Here is a 15,466-nt window from a genome sequence, read left to right as displayed (position 1 = left end):
TAAAAAAAACAAACTGAAACTGAAATCGAATTTCCAAAGATTTTGTAAACATTAGGTAAATCTGTGTTGTTGTGCTGTTATTGTGGGTGAATGTTAAGTATGAGCTATCATATGATTGTGTGATTGTGTAGACTCACTGGTGGGTTGGAGGTTGAAGGCCTTAAAGAAAAAATGATGTAGTGGTGGTACCCACTGTAGACCTTGAACCCCTGCAGGCTCATCAATCATATGACATGTTACATTACTGACACAGAGTGAACCCCCAATAAGCTGCCGGCTACACCAGAAACGCACAGTGTGAAGAAAATCCAGCTCAAACCAGATCATATCGTCTAATCCAGATTTTAATGATGTGTTTTGCCATGTTACTGGACAGGAAGTGGATTTATTTCCCTTACACCACTCAATGGCAGTTAATGTTTTCTCGTTTGCTTTGATTTCTCATCTTTGGTAACGCAAAAGTCTACTTCCTGGTTGGTGACAGCGCTCTCATGAACAAGCACACCTGAATGCTCCACCAGGTGTTGAGGACTGTACCAAGTAGGACTTTTGGTGGGGGGGACATGGCTTCTCTATTTATTTTGTTTGAAACCAGCTGCTATAAAACTATCCTTTTGAAGAGTTTCTGCAGATCTTCGGTTAATTTTACTACTATTTTTGATAGCTTTAATCGTCTTTTGAGCTTTCCCCTTGCTGGATGCAATGTGGTTTTAACCAGGAAGTATTCAAAGCTTTTGTTTGATCCATGTAGTAGCTTTCTCAGGCATACTGGGACCCTTCTCTGTCAGTTTTTTTTTCTTCTTTTTTTCTATCGATGACATTTGTTGGATAAGTAATCAATCGTGTGCAACAGTAAAACAGAGTTCCAGACTGTGGTGGGTATTTTGGTTCTCCCACAACTGCAGCTTTACAATATGTTTCCTTTAAAAGGAAAATAATTTATAACCTTTGACTTAAATAAATATTAGTTTCATTGCACAACATGGATAGTTATGAAAGTACAACACCCCCGACTGCCACCTTCTTTCTGACTTTCAGCTGTTATGAGAGGAAGATGAATAACCCAGCCTTGCAACATGAAAGATGAGAAACCACACTCGAGATTGGTTTCAGCATATATTGGCGCTGCACTCTGCAGTCTGTCCCAACCTGTTTGTGTGCTTTATTGTGCGACATGCTTGTTATTGCTAAGAAAATGAAAAGGGTAAGAGATACACCATTTAAAGTAACCGCCCATAAAGGGGGTAAACCTTGGAAATGTAACCACCTTGAATGCAATGACAAAACCTTTGAATTACATTTTTTGCATCAAACTGCATCCGTGTTTCTGTATTGGGAGTAATGGGCTTAGAGAAAGACAGAAGTGGGGCTGATGACTGAAAAAGGAACAAGATGAAGACAAAGAGAGAGACCAACAGGGATAGAGACGGGTACAAGTTTACAAAAATAATAGGCAAACAGAACAAAAACAAACATGTTGATTGGGGATTTAGGTTGCAAGCAAACTAAAGAAGGGAATTCTTCCTAACTGTGCCATCCTGTTCCCCCTTCTGACTTTTCTCTTCTTTCATCTTTGTTCCTGCACAATGCCGAGGATGTGCTTGCATGGATTTGTTGTTGTACCATAAAGCAAAGAAATTGCTAGCGATGGAAACTTTGCGGTTGGATGGATGAGTTTGAAGACAGGAGAAGGATGGAGAGATGAAAGGTAATTGTGATCGAGTCCTCCCTCTTGTTTGATTTAAGCTTCACTGCGGTTATTGAGAAAGTCTTTGTAATTCTACAATTAATAAGAAATGATTGAAATGATTACATATATTACATACAGTAATGAACAACTAAAAGAGAAATCAGGACTTAAAATGGCTTCCACATTTATTGGAAAAACGACCTCCCTTTACTTTTGTGGTAAAAGTGGAAAAAGAGGGATGTATTCATCTCTTTCCGAAAGATGTAAAAAGATGAAACGGAAACACAGGGGTGAAGGGCAGATTGCAAAGAAATGAAGATATGCTTAATAAATGAGCATGGTGAGAAGGCCATAAATATAAATGAGCTGAAAAAGACAGAGAAGACATAGAAAGATAGATGGATACGGTGGCGTCTGGTGGGGGCAAGATGTCAAAGACACATATTGGAAATACATTTTTGTGGGTGTACAGAATTGGCATCAGATCATGATCATTTTGTCTTAAGAAAAAAAATGAAATAAATAAACATATTACTGAAAACACAATCTGTCTTTTTTCATGTTCAGTAAAAGATGCTAAGAAGTTTCGTGTCACATCTTCAGTCTGTGAGGCTACAGTTTTTTTCATGAGTCAGAAGTCTGTGGCCTGTGAGCTGAACTTGAACCGAAATAATCAGCAAATCAAAGGGTGTTTTCCATGAACACCTGTCACTCATTTACACCATGGAAGCAAATGGCAGAGGAAACGACAGCGCTCGAGCTGCAAGAATCTGCCATGTTAGCAACAATGCAGGTTTTTGTTCACTATAAGGTTTGGTTGCTACTCTAGGTCCCATGAACATCTTACAACAATATGTCGTAATTCATTTGAAGAGTGATTTTCTCATCTTTATGAAAAACAAAAGGAGGGCTTAGACCTGTTAGCCCATTTCTACCAGCCATGGATGGATGAATGGTTATATAGATAGTTATATAGATTGTCAGATAAGTGGTCAGATAGGAGATCAGATGGATGGTTGTATGTATGGTTAGATAGATACTATAGATGTTAGATAAATAGAAGCAGGGGAATGAGTCTACTATATACAGAAAGTGATTATGCTTGCTACTGTGCGCGCTCCAGCAAACAGCTACATGTAAAAAGTTGATTTTCTGTCGGGGCGACTTGGAGCCAGCGTCAATCTACCCAGGGACAAGACCATTACCAGGATCACTGGAGTGAAAATGGTGCCCACGTAGAAAACGGCCTGTTTCCAAGCTTCATGTAACACTGTACACACACACACACACACACACACACACACACACACACACACACAAAAAAAAACACAGTGAGGGAACATAACATTGTTAGTTGGGATATAAAGGGGCATACATTCACACACTCATCCTCCCACAAACCTCCTTCATCATGTCCAAATTACACAACCAAAAGTGACAAAGGTCCATGTTAACAGCCCACAGCTTTCACTCCTTGTTTGTCTTTATTCTGTCTGCTGTTAAAAAATAAAGTGAAATATGGTGTTATAGTTATCTCGCTCTACATCCTGAAAACGTTTACTACAGTAACAAGGACGTACGGGCTGTGATAAAAATCTGACATATTGTACATATCCCTTATTTAAGAAGTAGGAAGATGAATAATTTTTGGGAGCCTAATTTGGTGTGAATTTGTGAAGGTGACATTTTCAAGATGCACTACTTATTTTGATTCAATGTTTTGAAAGGAGATGCTGTATATCATGCTGATTCATACTTAAATGCTTACGACTTTGGATGTCCATACTTTACCTCGGCAAAGTTTTTGTCAACACAAGATGCACATATGTCGGCACTTGACACTTCAAACTCATTTTACCCAGAACTGAAAAGGAAGTAAACTAATGTTTACCTTAAAACTGACTTAATCACATTTCAGGTAAAGGAAAAGGCAAAAGCTCATGCAGCTACCTTTATACAATTTCAAAGACCTTTTAAGATGCTTACAAACTATTCACACATACCCTAAGAATGTTACATTGATAATTTAATTTCTATTGTTTTATTTTATCTGCAAAGTTTTTAAGGGTGTAACACCAGTTTTATAATTTTATCATTTTAATCCTGTTTTTTCTTCCAGTAAATACTTGTATCCACTAGAGGTGAGACTTTAAGGATACAAAAATCTTTTTTGTTTTAAATCTGACCCTGGTTCATGCTGACTTTCCGGCCTCATATCCACGACCTGTGATGATTTATTCATGAGGCCACAGAAGTGAAAGTGAGAAAAAAGATAATGAGGTGAAGGAAACAGGAAAACAAATAATAGGATACATTATTAGAGATGGGGGGGGTGGGGGGGTGTAAGAATGAAAATGGGAGAGGAAATGGAACTGGGTGAGGCGGAGATAAGTTAAGTGTTGTGAGCCACTGCAGCAACAGTTGAGCTAAAGGAAGTTCAGAGCTCTGCGGCAATCTGTCTCGACGAGCTGTGCTGCACTGGGGTGTGGTGTGGAGTTACAATCATAACACAGTGGATACTGCTGCCTCTATTGGACATGCATGTGCAAAGACACACCTCTGTTTCAAGGAAACAAAATGTGTGCAAATATTTTAACTGTGGAAGAAATACTGAGATATTGTAATCATGTTATAATAAAAGACCTCATTGAAAATATGCTCTATTATAGGTACATTGTATGATGCAAGTTTTGTCTTCAGTGCTTCTTCTCTGGGTTCTTTAACTCATTAATTCCACACATTTACACTCCTTAATTTGCACATTAGAAGAAAACTTAAAGTGACCCACAGACTGGTGAAGAACGACAGAGGTTAGTGTTTTTTATGATGAAAAAAAAGAGTTTAATGAAAGAATGCCCAATAAGGTGTCCATTATCAGAAATCAGTGGGCGTTAACCATTTTTATAACTCATATAACGCAAGGTGCCGTAGCACAACTCAGCCTTCATCACCTCATTCATATTAAGTCCTTGATGTCGTAATCGGTGTCCTAGTCTGTGTATTCAAATTGAGTTTCAGGCTCTTTGGAGCACAGCTGTAGTCAGTCAGACGTGCACAAACATACAGCTCTGCGCCGCCCTGCTGGCTCAACTGATCCTGTCTGGCCCCTGTAACACCTCTCTCCAAAGATGGTACAGAGGAGGGAATCACTTTGTCTTCCCATTACACTTCAGCGACCTTTAGATTGAAGGAGAAACCTCACAGGGATGTAAATATCACGCCTTGAAAGAACAGTCTGAATGGGGCTTATGTAAAATGTTAGTAAGAAGGAGCACTGTTGCTTTGAAGGAGTCCAAAAGTGTTTGAATAATGGGAAAAGTGTCTTTTGCAATACAGCTATAAAGTTTCTTTTTTAACAATCGGTTGCACTGGGATGGACTGAAGCGTCAGCAATAATGTCTTGTGTCTTTTCAGCGCATTATTTTTTAATATGAATATTCTCTGTGTATCATCACAATTTTCACTAACACATTAAGACTGTTACATATAAGTCACAGCCTGAAGTAGTTACAATCAATAGGGAATGGAATTAGACATGAGGGCTGATGTAGCAGAAGTTTTTCTCTCTTCAGCTTCCTTACTTACAGTCTCTTAGGTGCCAAGTTCTCCAGAATGTAAGTCTCTTTGTTATAGTTGGATGAAAGCTTCCTCAAAAGTTACATTCATGCTAAACTGACATTGACTAAAGGCTGATAGGTAGCTAGCACATTAATTAAGGCACAATTTTCATCTGAACTTCTCAGACTGTGTCAAACTGTTAGGAGCTATTCTACACCCTGCAGCTAATATAATTAGAGTATTCAGACAAATCAGAAGCAGTTTTATTGTCAAGTACATTTAAATATGCAAGGAATTTTTCTCGGTGTATTGGTGCGAAAGAAAAAAACAAGGCTAAAATCACCAGTACTTAAATAAAATGAAATAAAAGAAGCAATTGCCAATATATGACATATAATTTTAAAAATGTCAAATATAAAGAACAATAAAACACAAACTGTACAAAGGAATCACTTTTAGAATCCAATTGCCACAGATGGCTTTGGCCCATGATTCGTTTTAAAAGCTTAAATGTTCAAAATAAGGGAATAAAAAGCATAAAGAAAAGCAGGTGTGGAGATGTTCAAAAACGCTGTTATGGCACACAAAAAAGCAAGCAAGAAATCCCTGCTTCCCTCACTGTGCACCAAGGCTAATAAAAGGCATAAACAGGAAGGCCTTGTTGATTTTAGGTAACTGCACTTGTGTGAGGGTGGGAGGGTCAAAGTCTATTTTTCAAACTGCTGCAGCATCAAAGAGTTTATTTTGGGTCCACATTAAGCGCGGCGGCGGAAGAGTAGGAGGGTGTTTGCCTCACAAGCCTCGCTGCTTTTCGAAAACACAAAGCAGGGTGAGGATGGCACAAAAGGTGTGACATCAGCAAAGAATCCTGAAGACATGTCAATAATTAGTTTGTTTGTGTTGTGTTTATTATCATTTGATTAATTGTTTCATTGGGTTCAGTCATTTCTCTATTTTTATCTGCTATGATAATTCCTTTGCTATGGGCTCTGAAAAAAACATAATCAAAGAAACTTAATTTGAACTTCACACCTCATTTGAAAATGCTGGACTCATCTGCTTGATTCATCTGTCCACTGCTGTAACTGTTCCAGGAAAGCAAAGCAGTGTGCCCGCATTTATCTCTGGCCTCTAAACACCTGTCACGAGAGATGATGAAACGCGCCACTGCAGCCGCACAATAAAGGAAATAGAAAGCAGTGTTGATGAAACACAATGCAGTAAAGGAATAAAATGGCCCATGGAAACGGTTGTTTAGCTCCCTGGTGGGTCATTCAAACGGCTATGCCCTTGAATGCACTGCTCTTCAGCGGAATAACTTAGGATAAGTGGTGCAATGATGCTAAAGGGAACGTGTTCATGTGTGTTTGTGTGCGTCAGTGTAAACATTTTAGATCTAGTTTGAAGTGGTCACTTGTTACACCGGTGTTATATCAGCTCTGCTAATGAGGTCACCGTTGAAGGTCATGAAAACAAAACCTGTGTTCTTTTCATATTGAGGGGTTGTCATTACATAACGCGTACCGAACATGCTTTCAGCTTGGCATAGAGACACCTGACAGTCATGGGGATTCAAAATGTGCCATCAGAGATGTCAATTTATTGTTTAATGCCATGAAGGGTTTACACAACACACAGTTTGGTATGCGTCATGATGCCTCTTCAGAACTAATAGAAAATAAGACTTTTTTTGTTTGCTCTCTCCGTGCGTCACATTAAGCACAAGAAACTGTAAAAACTTTGTTGGCCATGATTAAAGTGGAAATGTGATAGAGTGGTTTATTTGAGAGGTTGTTGTTGATGGTCTGTTTAGTGTTAGGGTTAGGGACGCCATTATTTGCCAGGCCTGTGTAACAGAACAATCCCAACAGCTAATAAAACCAGCCCAATGCCAGTAATAAATATGTCCATAAAACCTTTGTCACGTCTAAACTGCCTTTGTCTGTGGTCATCAGGGGACGATTAGGATTGGTTTCACACACAAGACTTTTGTCTTTGAGTCCAAGGTTCAAGTCCTGTGCGAAACAGTCAATGATGACTTCTTTTGGAGGAGATTTTATCAGCTATGCATTCTGTTTTTGTACCATCATAACCTGAGTTGCTTGCATTATTTTGTATCCGACATGAACCAGGGTCTCTTCTCCTAAACATGAACATGTAACGCTGTGATAACAGATGGTGTTCCACCAAGAAGTCTGTTCATGCCAGAGGTTTTTGCCTGCCCTCAGTTTACCAGGCAAAAAGGCAAACCAAGGTGTTGTGGCGATGGAAGCTGGCAAGCAAGCTAAAGGCCTAAACACTGTTCTAATAAGCTCCACAACCACAAGGGTTAAAATTGGAGAAAAAATGAGAGGTGGGATTCAGGACCAAAGCAGAGCTGGTTAAACACTGAAGCTTCAGTGTCCTCCACATGAGTAGGAGGATGTAGGGTGAGAGCTTTCTTCAATGTTTGGATTTCAATTGCAGTACCAATTTCAATCGCTAGGGGTCAGAGCTATTGCTCCGTTAAGTTACAGCTAACTAAGCTAACTTTGATTGTGAACGCTGCAGGAGGATATATAATATCATGAATTGAGCTGTACTCTAAAGGAAAGACTTGACTTGGCATATCAATTCCCAGAGCGTGGACTGTATCAAAGGATATGATTCATTTTTAATTTTTGCTTTGCAGCAGTTTCCACATAACAAACGCAGCAGACAGACTGAGAGCAAAACAAAAACACAAACAGACACATGGGAAGAGAGGGTCGGTGCGATGGAGAGGCCAGAGGGCTGTGTGTGTGTGTGTGCGTGTGTGTGTGTGTGTGTGTGTGTGTGTGTGTGTGTGTGTGTGTGTGTGTGTGTGTAAGAAGTTGAAATGAAAGGCTTCTGTGTGTGAATTCATGTGTGTTTTGAGCTATATACGTCATCATTGCACCGCTGCCTGTTGTGATTGCCTGTAGCCGAGGTTTCAGAGCATGACCACCTTAACTGTGCTGCGGTTTGATTTGTCAAGTGCTGCACAACCACTTTCACACACGTACACGCATACACTACACACACACACACACACGTTTATGCACAAACACGACCTCACTAACAGGTCAGTCAAAGTGTCTTGAGGAAAAGTGTTTGCAGTTTGAAAATAGCCATTTGATATGTGATGGCCAGAAAACACACATTGTGGTGTTAAACCTAAAGCTGTTCATTGGTCATGTTGACTTATTTTGTAATATTTTGTGCATTCTGTGGTTTCTTATATTGAAGACTTCTTAAAACCAGCCCTAAGCATGACTGGCTTCAAAATGTTTCCGGTTTAATCCTTCACGGCATCACCTTTTCTGTGTACATGAAATGCAGTTGTAAAACTTTTTCTTAATTGGAAACATCTTAAAGAGTTTACGTTGTCTTGTCCTTTTTCTGACTTTGTGTGCATAGTCTCTCAGGACAACAGTACGGAGACAATTAAGTTGTTCTTGTTGGGTATTTCTGTTCCTTTCAATCCCGTACTTCTACTCCCCTTTATTGTCTGAAAGCGTAATCTGCTTTGACACGATCAATCATTTCTATTCACTGATTAACAAAAACAGACTTAGAATAAGGTTCAGGGCCTAAAAGAGTTGTATTAAGCCTTTAATTATATACAGTAAATGTAGAGTTCTGGGCTCAACAGGAATCTATAATCCAACTGCTATCTTCCATTCTCTTTGAAAATCTGTTGAGTCTGCACTTGTTGCATTAATATGGCTTATTTTAGACACTTTTTTCTCTCTCAAATGAATAGGCTGGAGTCAGATTTGTGCTCATTAAGCTTCTCTTATTCCGTTCCATTCAAGTCCTGAGAATACGCACATACTGAACAAATGCAAGCTGCCATATAAAGTATCATAGAGATTAAAGTGTATTTGCTACAGTAGATCCACTTCAGGAGGGATTAAAGTCTGAGACTGACAGAAGCTATGTATGAGCCTATTTCAACGTGCAACTAATTTGACCGGCCACATCTCATTCAGAGACCACCGTGTGAGCACACGCATGGATACAAGAACACAGGCACATTAAAGGTACGTTATTTTCTATAGATACAGTTTTTAATGGGTTGGTTGAAAATGTCTTTAGGTCCTAACTGAAATGAATGATTCATGTGCTCTGAAAAAGAGACAAAGAAAATCTGTTGTCTGTAGCAGCCGTAAACACGTATAAACTTCGACCAATGTCTGCACTTGGTACACATTTTATGAACCAATCACGCCTCCCTACTCATTGTCTACCCTTAGCATGCATGAGCCCACACTCAAAGCATGATTTGAAATCCGCTTCTGGACCAATTGTGCTAGTGCATGTAAGTGAGGGGCGTGGCTTTTGAGAGAGCACAGAGGGGAGGGAGTGGGTGAAGACAGAGCACGGAGAGAATGCTACTTTCAAAATCTTGCTAGTTTTCGAAATTTACCTACCCTCCCTTTAAACAACTGGGGGACTTGGATAAGTTGAAATAAGTGGTTCTTGAAGTGTAGCAACAACACAAACCTCAACGAATAATATGCTTTAGATTCAATAAATCCAAAATTATTCAATGACATCTATAGCTGTAAAAATCAGAACTTGAACAATAATGCAACAGGGATACTACAACATAACATCATACAATGACATTGTCTTAAAACAGAAACATTTTGAGGGTAAGTCATTCCCAATGCTTGCAGACCACAACTAACCAGTCATTCATGACTTTCAATGTCAAATCAGCAGACTTACAACTGCTCAGGACTTCAGTCGTCACTAGCACTGACTCTCTTGGTTCTGTCCCCCAACCCAATCTCTTCCTAACTTCCTCATAACCCAGTAAACTGTTCTTTCACAGCGTTCCTTATTACTGAGTTCTAGTCACTTCACTGCGGTGGTTAGCTCTGATGTCTCTCTCTGTGTCTTCACACCCACATTTAGCTTTGTAGGGTATATTGAGAAATGATTCTAATGGGCAAGAAGGCAGTAAAAGGACGTCCATTTCTCCAATCTAGGCATTTTCTGTTTCCTGTTATTTTTGGCATTTTTTTTTTTTATTTGGATTTTGTTCTGCTTTGGGGTCATCACTTAGTCTATTTCTAGCCTTTCCTATTAAGGAAAGACAAACCTCCTGGATAGTGCCATGGTTGTACAAAAACAGGCATCATCAGGGAGGAGGTCAACGTGAATGGTCAAGTGAATAGAGTTTTAGTAGCTCATGGACCCTTGAGCAGGACAGATGCCTGCCAACATCTGTTCTGCTGATTTTGGCAAACAAACGGAAAAAAGACAAAGACTAAACATGGTGGTCATGTGTATTTGGTAAAATCAGCAAAGCCAGGGTATAGAAATTTCTCAATAATAATACAAAAAACTTTCTCTCAACTTTCAATGAAATTAAAATTAAACAAGCTCTTATTCTCACTTTCATTCTTTCTTCCTTCCTTCTGCTTCCCTGGCAGGTCAAGAGCAGATCCGGTAGTGACAGGGTTTTAACGGGACCCCTGTGGCCTGACTCTTTACACCCAATAGGCTGGCCACTCACACCCAGCAGACACACTCTCTCTCCCCCTCACATACAAACATAAACCCCTGTTCTCTGCACTAGAATTAGCCGTTGGCTGTACTCCAGTCAGATCCACTCAATACTCGTCCCTTCCAAAAACCACCCCTCTGTCTTCTCGTTGTGCACTCAGGGCCACACATTGCCAGAGTCATAGTTGTGTCACAGCGATCAATCATCCATTAATGTGAAACAGCTATACGGATACAGAGAAAACACAGTGCGACTGCACTGTAATGTCCCCCAAACTCCTCCCCAACTATCACCTGACTAATGTCCTTTTTAGCCTCCATCCGGTCTCTCTCTCTCTCTCTCTCTCTCTCTCTCTCTCTCTGTCTCTCTCTCTGTCTCTCTCTCTCTCTCTCTCTCTCTCTCCCCATTACTCTCCCATGGTTGCATACATATATCCCACCCATTAATACCTCTTTGGGATTCAGTCAGTTGATTTATTTCTCAGCTGGTGACCCTCACACATTATTACAACTATGCCGAGGATGGTAGGAAGTGACAAGTACAGAAGGGTCTTAGAAATACAATATCCATGAGTCTCAGTCCTAAGTTTTTTAAATGCAAAGTTAAAACATATCAATGTACAAATCCTTCAGACTGATCGTAATAAAATAAAGCATTTTATATGTATCCTTTAGATTAAAAAATATTAGCATCAATTGTTTAATCTATTCATTCATTTATTCATCTATCCGTCAATTATTCTTTCTATCTTTATATCCATATGTTCTAATCGATTAACTATTTATCCATCAATCCACCCATGGAGACATCCAGCTTGCCAACCTTCAATCAATCCATCCTTTTCTTCACCCATATCCACTGTCAATCCTTCTATTCATCCATCCAGTATCATCCATAAATTCATCAAGCAATGAATCCATACATCCAGCCATCCTTACCCAACATGCATCTATCCATGTGCCTATGTATCCATAACTGCATAAACTTATCCTTTTAGTCTATCCAACCATCTTTTCATCAATACAATCCATTAATCCACCCTCCTGGTTCCTACCTGGAGTTGGTCATGTCCGTCTGGCCTCCTTGACTCTTCTCCAGCCCGAGTTTGGTGAAAATCCCGACTAACACCATGATGGCCACCACTCCACAGATAATATACACGATCATGTGGGTCCGATCGCGATCTGGTTCCTCATGGACCTCTGTGACGGGCGCTGCTGGTTTCCCAGTGTTGGCCCACACAGGTGTGTCATAGTTGGAACAGGAAGTCTGGTCCAAACTATGGATCTTGAACTGGCAGCAGAATCGGTAGAAGCAGGAACCACAACAGAACAAGTAGATACCTGCGTTACAGTTAAAAGGTGGGTCCCACTGGCCCATGACATCATAGTAACCCCAGCAACGGTTACCGGCAGTTTCAACTGTTTTATCTTCTGATTCTGGTGTGGGCGTTGCCAGTGCAGCCTCCGGTACCACATTGGGCTCTGTTGTCTCGTTTGTAGAGATCTGGGCCAAAGCCTGACCAGAGAGCCAAGAGTTCCGTCCACCAAGTGAGTTCAAGCCCAGGAGGACAGCGAATGAAAGGCTGACCAATAGTGGATGCGTGGAGACGGCCATCTTGGACCTACTCCAATGGCTTGTGATGCCGCAGCTCTGTTGAGTTATTAGTGACCGACCTAAAGAAAAGCTCCTAGGGTTAAGAAACAACAACAAAGAAATAGAAAGTTATATTGCAATGTTTTCCAGAGCTTGAGCTGAGACAACACTTTGATAAATAGATGGGGTTTAACCAATATCAATGCCTAGGGAAACAAAATTACATGGGATTCAGTGATCGTTGTGGGAGCTTTACACAGTTACAGGAAGCTCAATTGTTATCAAGGGACCCAAGAACAAGTGTGAGAGAGAAATCAATCTCCCATCTCAAGGTGCTCCGAACAGAAATAAATGAGTCCCGAATGGGCAAGGACTCAAGTGTGCATTACAGTTCCTGGCAGATAACTGTATGAGTTTAAGTGTGTTATCATCAACTACATTTCATTTTAACAGAATGTGCACTATCCAAAATGAAGTTACCGTTTGATTAACCAGAAGTAGTTAAAAGCTAAATGTGCATCTGTTGTTCCCTTTAGCAGTTCTTTGTTTATCAAAGCAAATACTATTCCACAATGTAGGAAAACTTCACCTTTCACAAAGCCATATGTCATCAGCAGACAGCAGAGGCAGTTGTAGACAAATCAAGTGTCTTGGAGGGAATCCAGTTTAAGAGGGCGTGTTACGTACAAGTGAACTCGCCTCTGGCATTTCCAGCAATATGCTCCTCCTGCTGAGTGGATAAATAATCCGTGAAAAGTGAGAACTCTTAGTTCCTTGGTGCCTGCAAAAAAAAAAAAAAGCTGATTCCACTAAAATTTGCAGACAGTCACGGACTCCTACATGAAAGACTTTTCACTCTGGAGATGGACTCATATTCCTGAGTGGATAAGAACTCTTCACGTTAAGTGACGTAGTCCTGATGTCCTGGAAAAACTCGGACCAGAGTGGAGTGTTTTCCTCTGGAGTTGTCAGTCTCTTCCACTTTTTCCTTGCAGAGCTTAACTTGCATCTATCATCCTCCTACTCTGAATGTCACTGTTCAAAAGAAGCTTTTTTATTTTTGTGGTGGGCATCTTTTGGCCGCCACTTTGGTCCACTGTAAGAAACGTAACTCCCTCTGTGACACTTCCAATCCTTTAGTCTCTGATATCAATATTGAGCTTTTTATTCAGTCAAGGTGTGCAGGATGTGTCTCCTCTTTGTTCCCAGAAACAACAGGCTACAGCCGCTGCTCAATACTCTTCACAATATCACTCCAAGCACTTGCCAAGTAGAAATCCTTAGTTGATTACAGTCCAGAAGCGACCCCTCTTGCACCTGAGACGTCTTTTACTCATGCGCACACAGTCACAGACACGCACACACTGGAATACACCCACAAACACCCTCACACACATTCACAAATCCCCTTGGTGAGCTCTGTCGGTGTCAGTCTGAAGCTTTTAGGCGATACACGCGAGTCCAGTGGCTCTCTTGCTTTCTTCTCCTGTTGCTGCTGCTCTGAATGAACCTCCCCCCCCCTCCTCTCCGTGGCTCTTAACGGACCCAGGACACAAGCTGGGTACCTCTGACAGTCCTGCCCTACAAGTGCTAAGAGTGAAAGGGGGGGGGGGGGTTGGAGAGAGGAGGAGAAAGAGAGAGGGAAGGGCTGATGTTGTGAGTCTCTGATCTTGATGTCTTAGCGTTGCTGCACCCAACACTCAAGAAAATCTGGGATAAGTGGAGAGTCCCACGTAGCAGCTCGGGGCTCGTTCTTTTGTCTTTTTGCGCTGCTTTTTTTCAAATTTTGTCTCTTTGATTACCCTCTGATTGTATCTTGCTGTGTCTTCTCTTTGATAATTTAGCCCCCTTTTGTCTCTCCCAAAACTTACCTCCCCCTTTCCTCTTTCACTTTCCTCGGCTGCTTTTGCTGGGCTTTTTGTCGTTGCTTACAGGAAATATCGGCGCAGTAGGGTCAGAGAGCCTGTGGACTGCCCTCTGCACTCTCAGTGGCGCGCTGGATTAACGCTCCCCTGGCCCACTCGGACGACAGAGACAAGCAGAGATGTGACAGCCAAGCAGCAGTGTGGAAGCCAAGGAAGATTTAAAAAAAAAAAAAAAAATCCTGTTTTCAAAAGAAGCGCTGTTGGAAATAAAGGACTGCCAACAGCAGACGCTCTTTGGTTTTTCCCTTATGGTTGCTGCTTCAATAACTCAGAAGCGCGTATCCCAAATTTCCCATTGAGTATTTTTTTGTCTTTTTTGTCTCTCCAAGTGAGCAAAAAAGGACAAAAAAAATCAGTAACCCTCAGCAAATGCTGAATATTTTCTTCCAATTTTTTCATGCAAAGAATTTGCTGTCAACTTAGTCCTTCTCCGGGTGCAGCTTCTTTGAAAACAGGCATAATTTGATATATATGTATAGGAATTTTATATATATATCATATGTATGTGTTTTCACAGGTGCTCTGCTTGTGGGATGCTCCAAACAGAAGTGGGAAGAGAAATTAAAAGCAATCAAATGCTTTTTTGTTTTTTGTTTTATTCCATCATCCCCACGCTGTTGCTGCTTCTTTGTCAGAGTGTAATCCCGTATTTCTCGTGTTGCTCGATGCGTCTGAATCCCGTCTGCTGGTTGAGCTGGCTGCTGCTGCGTATCTGGCAGGACTGGATGACAATGTCTCGCACACAAAACACACACTCTCTCTCTCTCTCTCTCTCTCTCTCCCTCTCTCTCCCCCCCATTTCACTCCTCCTTCCCCAACACACTCCTCCCTCTCTCACTCACTCCTCCCCTACCCTCGCAGTCTCTCTCTCTCTCTCTCTCTCTCTCTCATACACACACACTCACTTATTTCTTTTGTGCAGCTTTTGCCTTCTGACTCTCCCTTTTACTCTAACGACATGTTTCTGGCACTCTTCTCCCCGAATTTTGTGCCCCATTTCTTTTCTCCCAGATCCCAACCACCAAACCCCCTCCTTGTGCCTTGTTTTTTTATCCATTCATCTCTGTTTACTTTCTGTCCATCTGACCTTTTCAGTTTCCTTTAAGCTGTCTCTCCTGCCCTTTTAACTCCTCTTTTCCCCATCTTCCTATTTTTATCCAGCTTTCATCCCCTTTCCTT

The 15,466-nt window shown here is 41.0% G+C and overlaps 1 protein-coding gene and 1 long non-coding RNA gene across 3 annotated transcripts in view; one reads left to right on the top strand and one right to left on the bottom strand.

Moving 5' to 3' along the window:
• The window catches only part of LOC306837984 (protein shisa-8), a 77,821-nt gene extending 62,779 nt beyond the window's left edge, over window positions 1–15,042 (bottom strand). Inside the window, exons 1-2 of the mRNA XM_079365885.1 lie at window positions 12,952–15,042; window positions 11,821–12,456 (exon numbers count right to left, since the gene is read on the bottom strand). Of these exons, the coding sequence (XP_079222011.1) occupies window positions 11,821–12,383 (563 nt within the window). The 5' untranslated portion in view covers window positions 12,384–12,456; window positions 12,952–15,042. The remainder of the gene's footprint in view (window positions 1–11,820; window positions 12,457–12,951) is intronic.
• Window positions 1–15,466, top strand: part of LOC306837987 — a 164,790-nt gene that overhangs the window by 105,865 nt on the left and 43,459 nt on the right. Inside the window, exon 4 of one of the 2 annotated variants that reach the window (XR_013781018.1) lies at window positions 1,039–2,124. The exons of the other annotated variant lie outside the window; for it this stretch is intronic. This is a non-coding gene — a long non-coding RNA (uncharacterized lncRNA). Of the gene's footprint in view, window positions 1–1,038; window positions 2,125–15,466 lie in introns of those variants that run through there. 2 annotated transcript variants of the gene reach the window in all.

This window comes from Symphodus melops, assembly GCF_947650265.1.
Source record: "Symphodus melops genome assembly, chromosome: 17".
NCBI classification, from domain to species: Eukaryota; Metazoa; Chordata; class Actinopteri; order Labriformes; family Labridae; genus Symphodus; species Symphodus melops.
The sequence above is the reverse complement of the archived record's forward strand: the minus strand, read 5'-3'. Positions and strand labels throughout refer to the sequence as shown.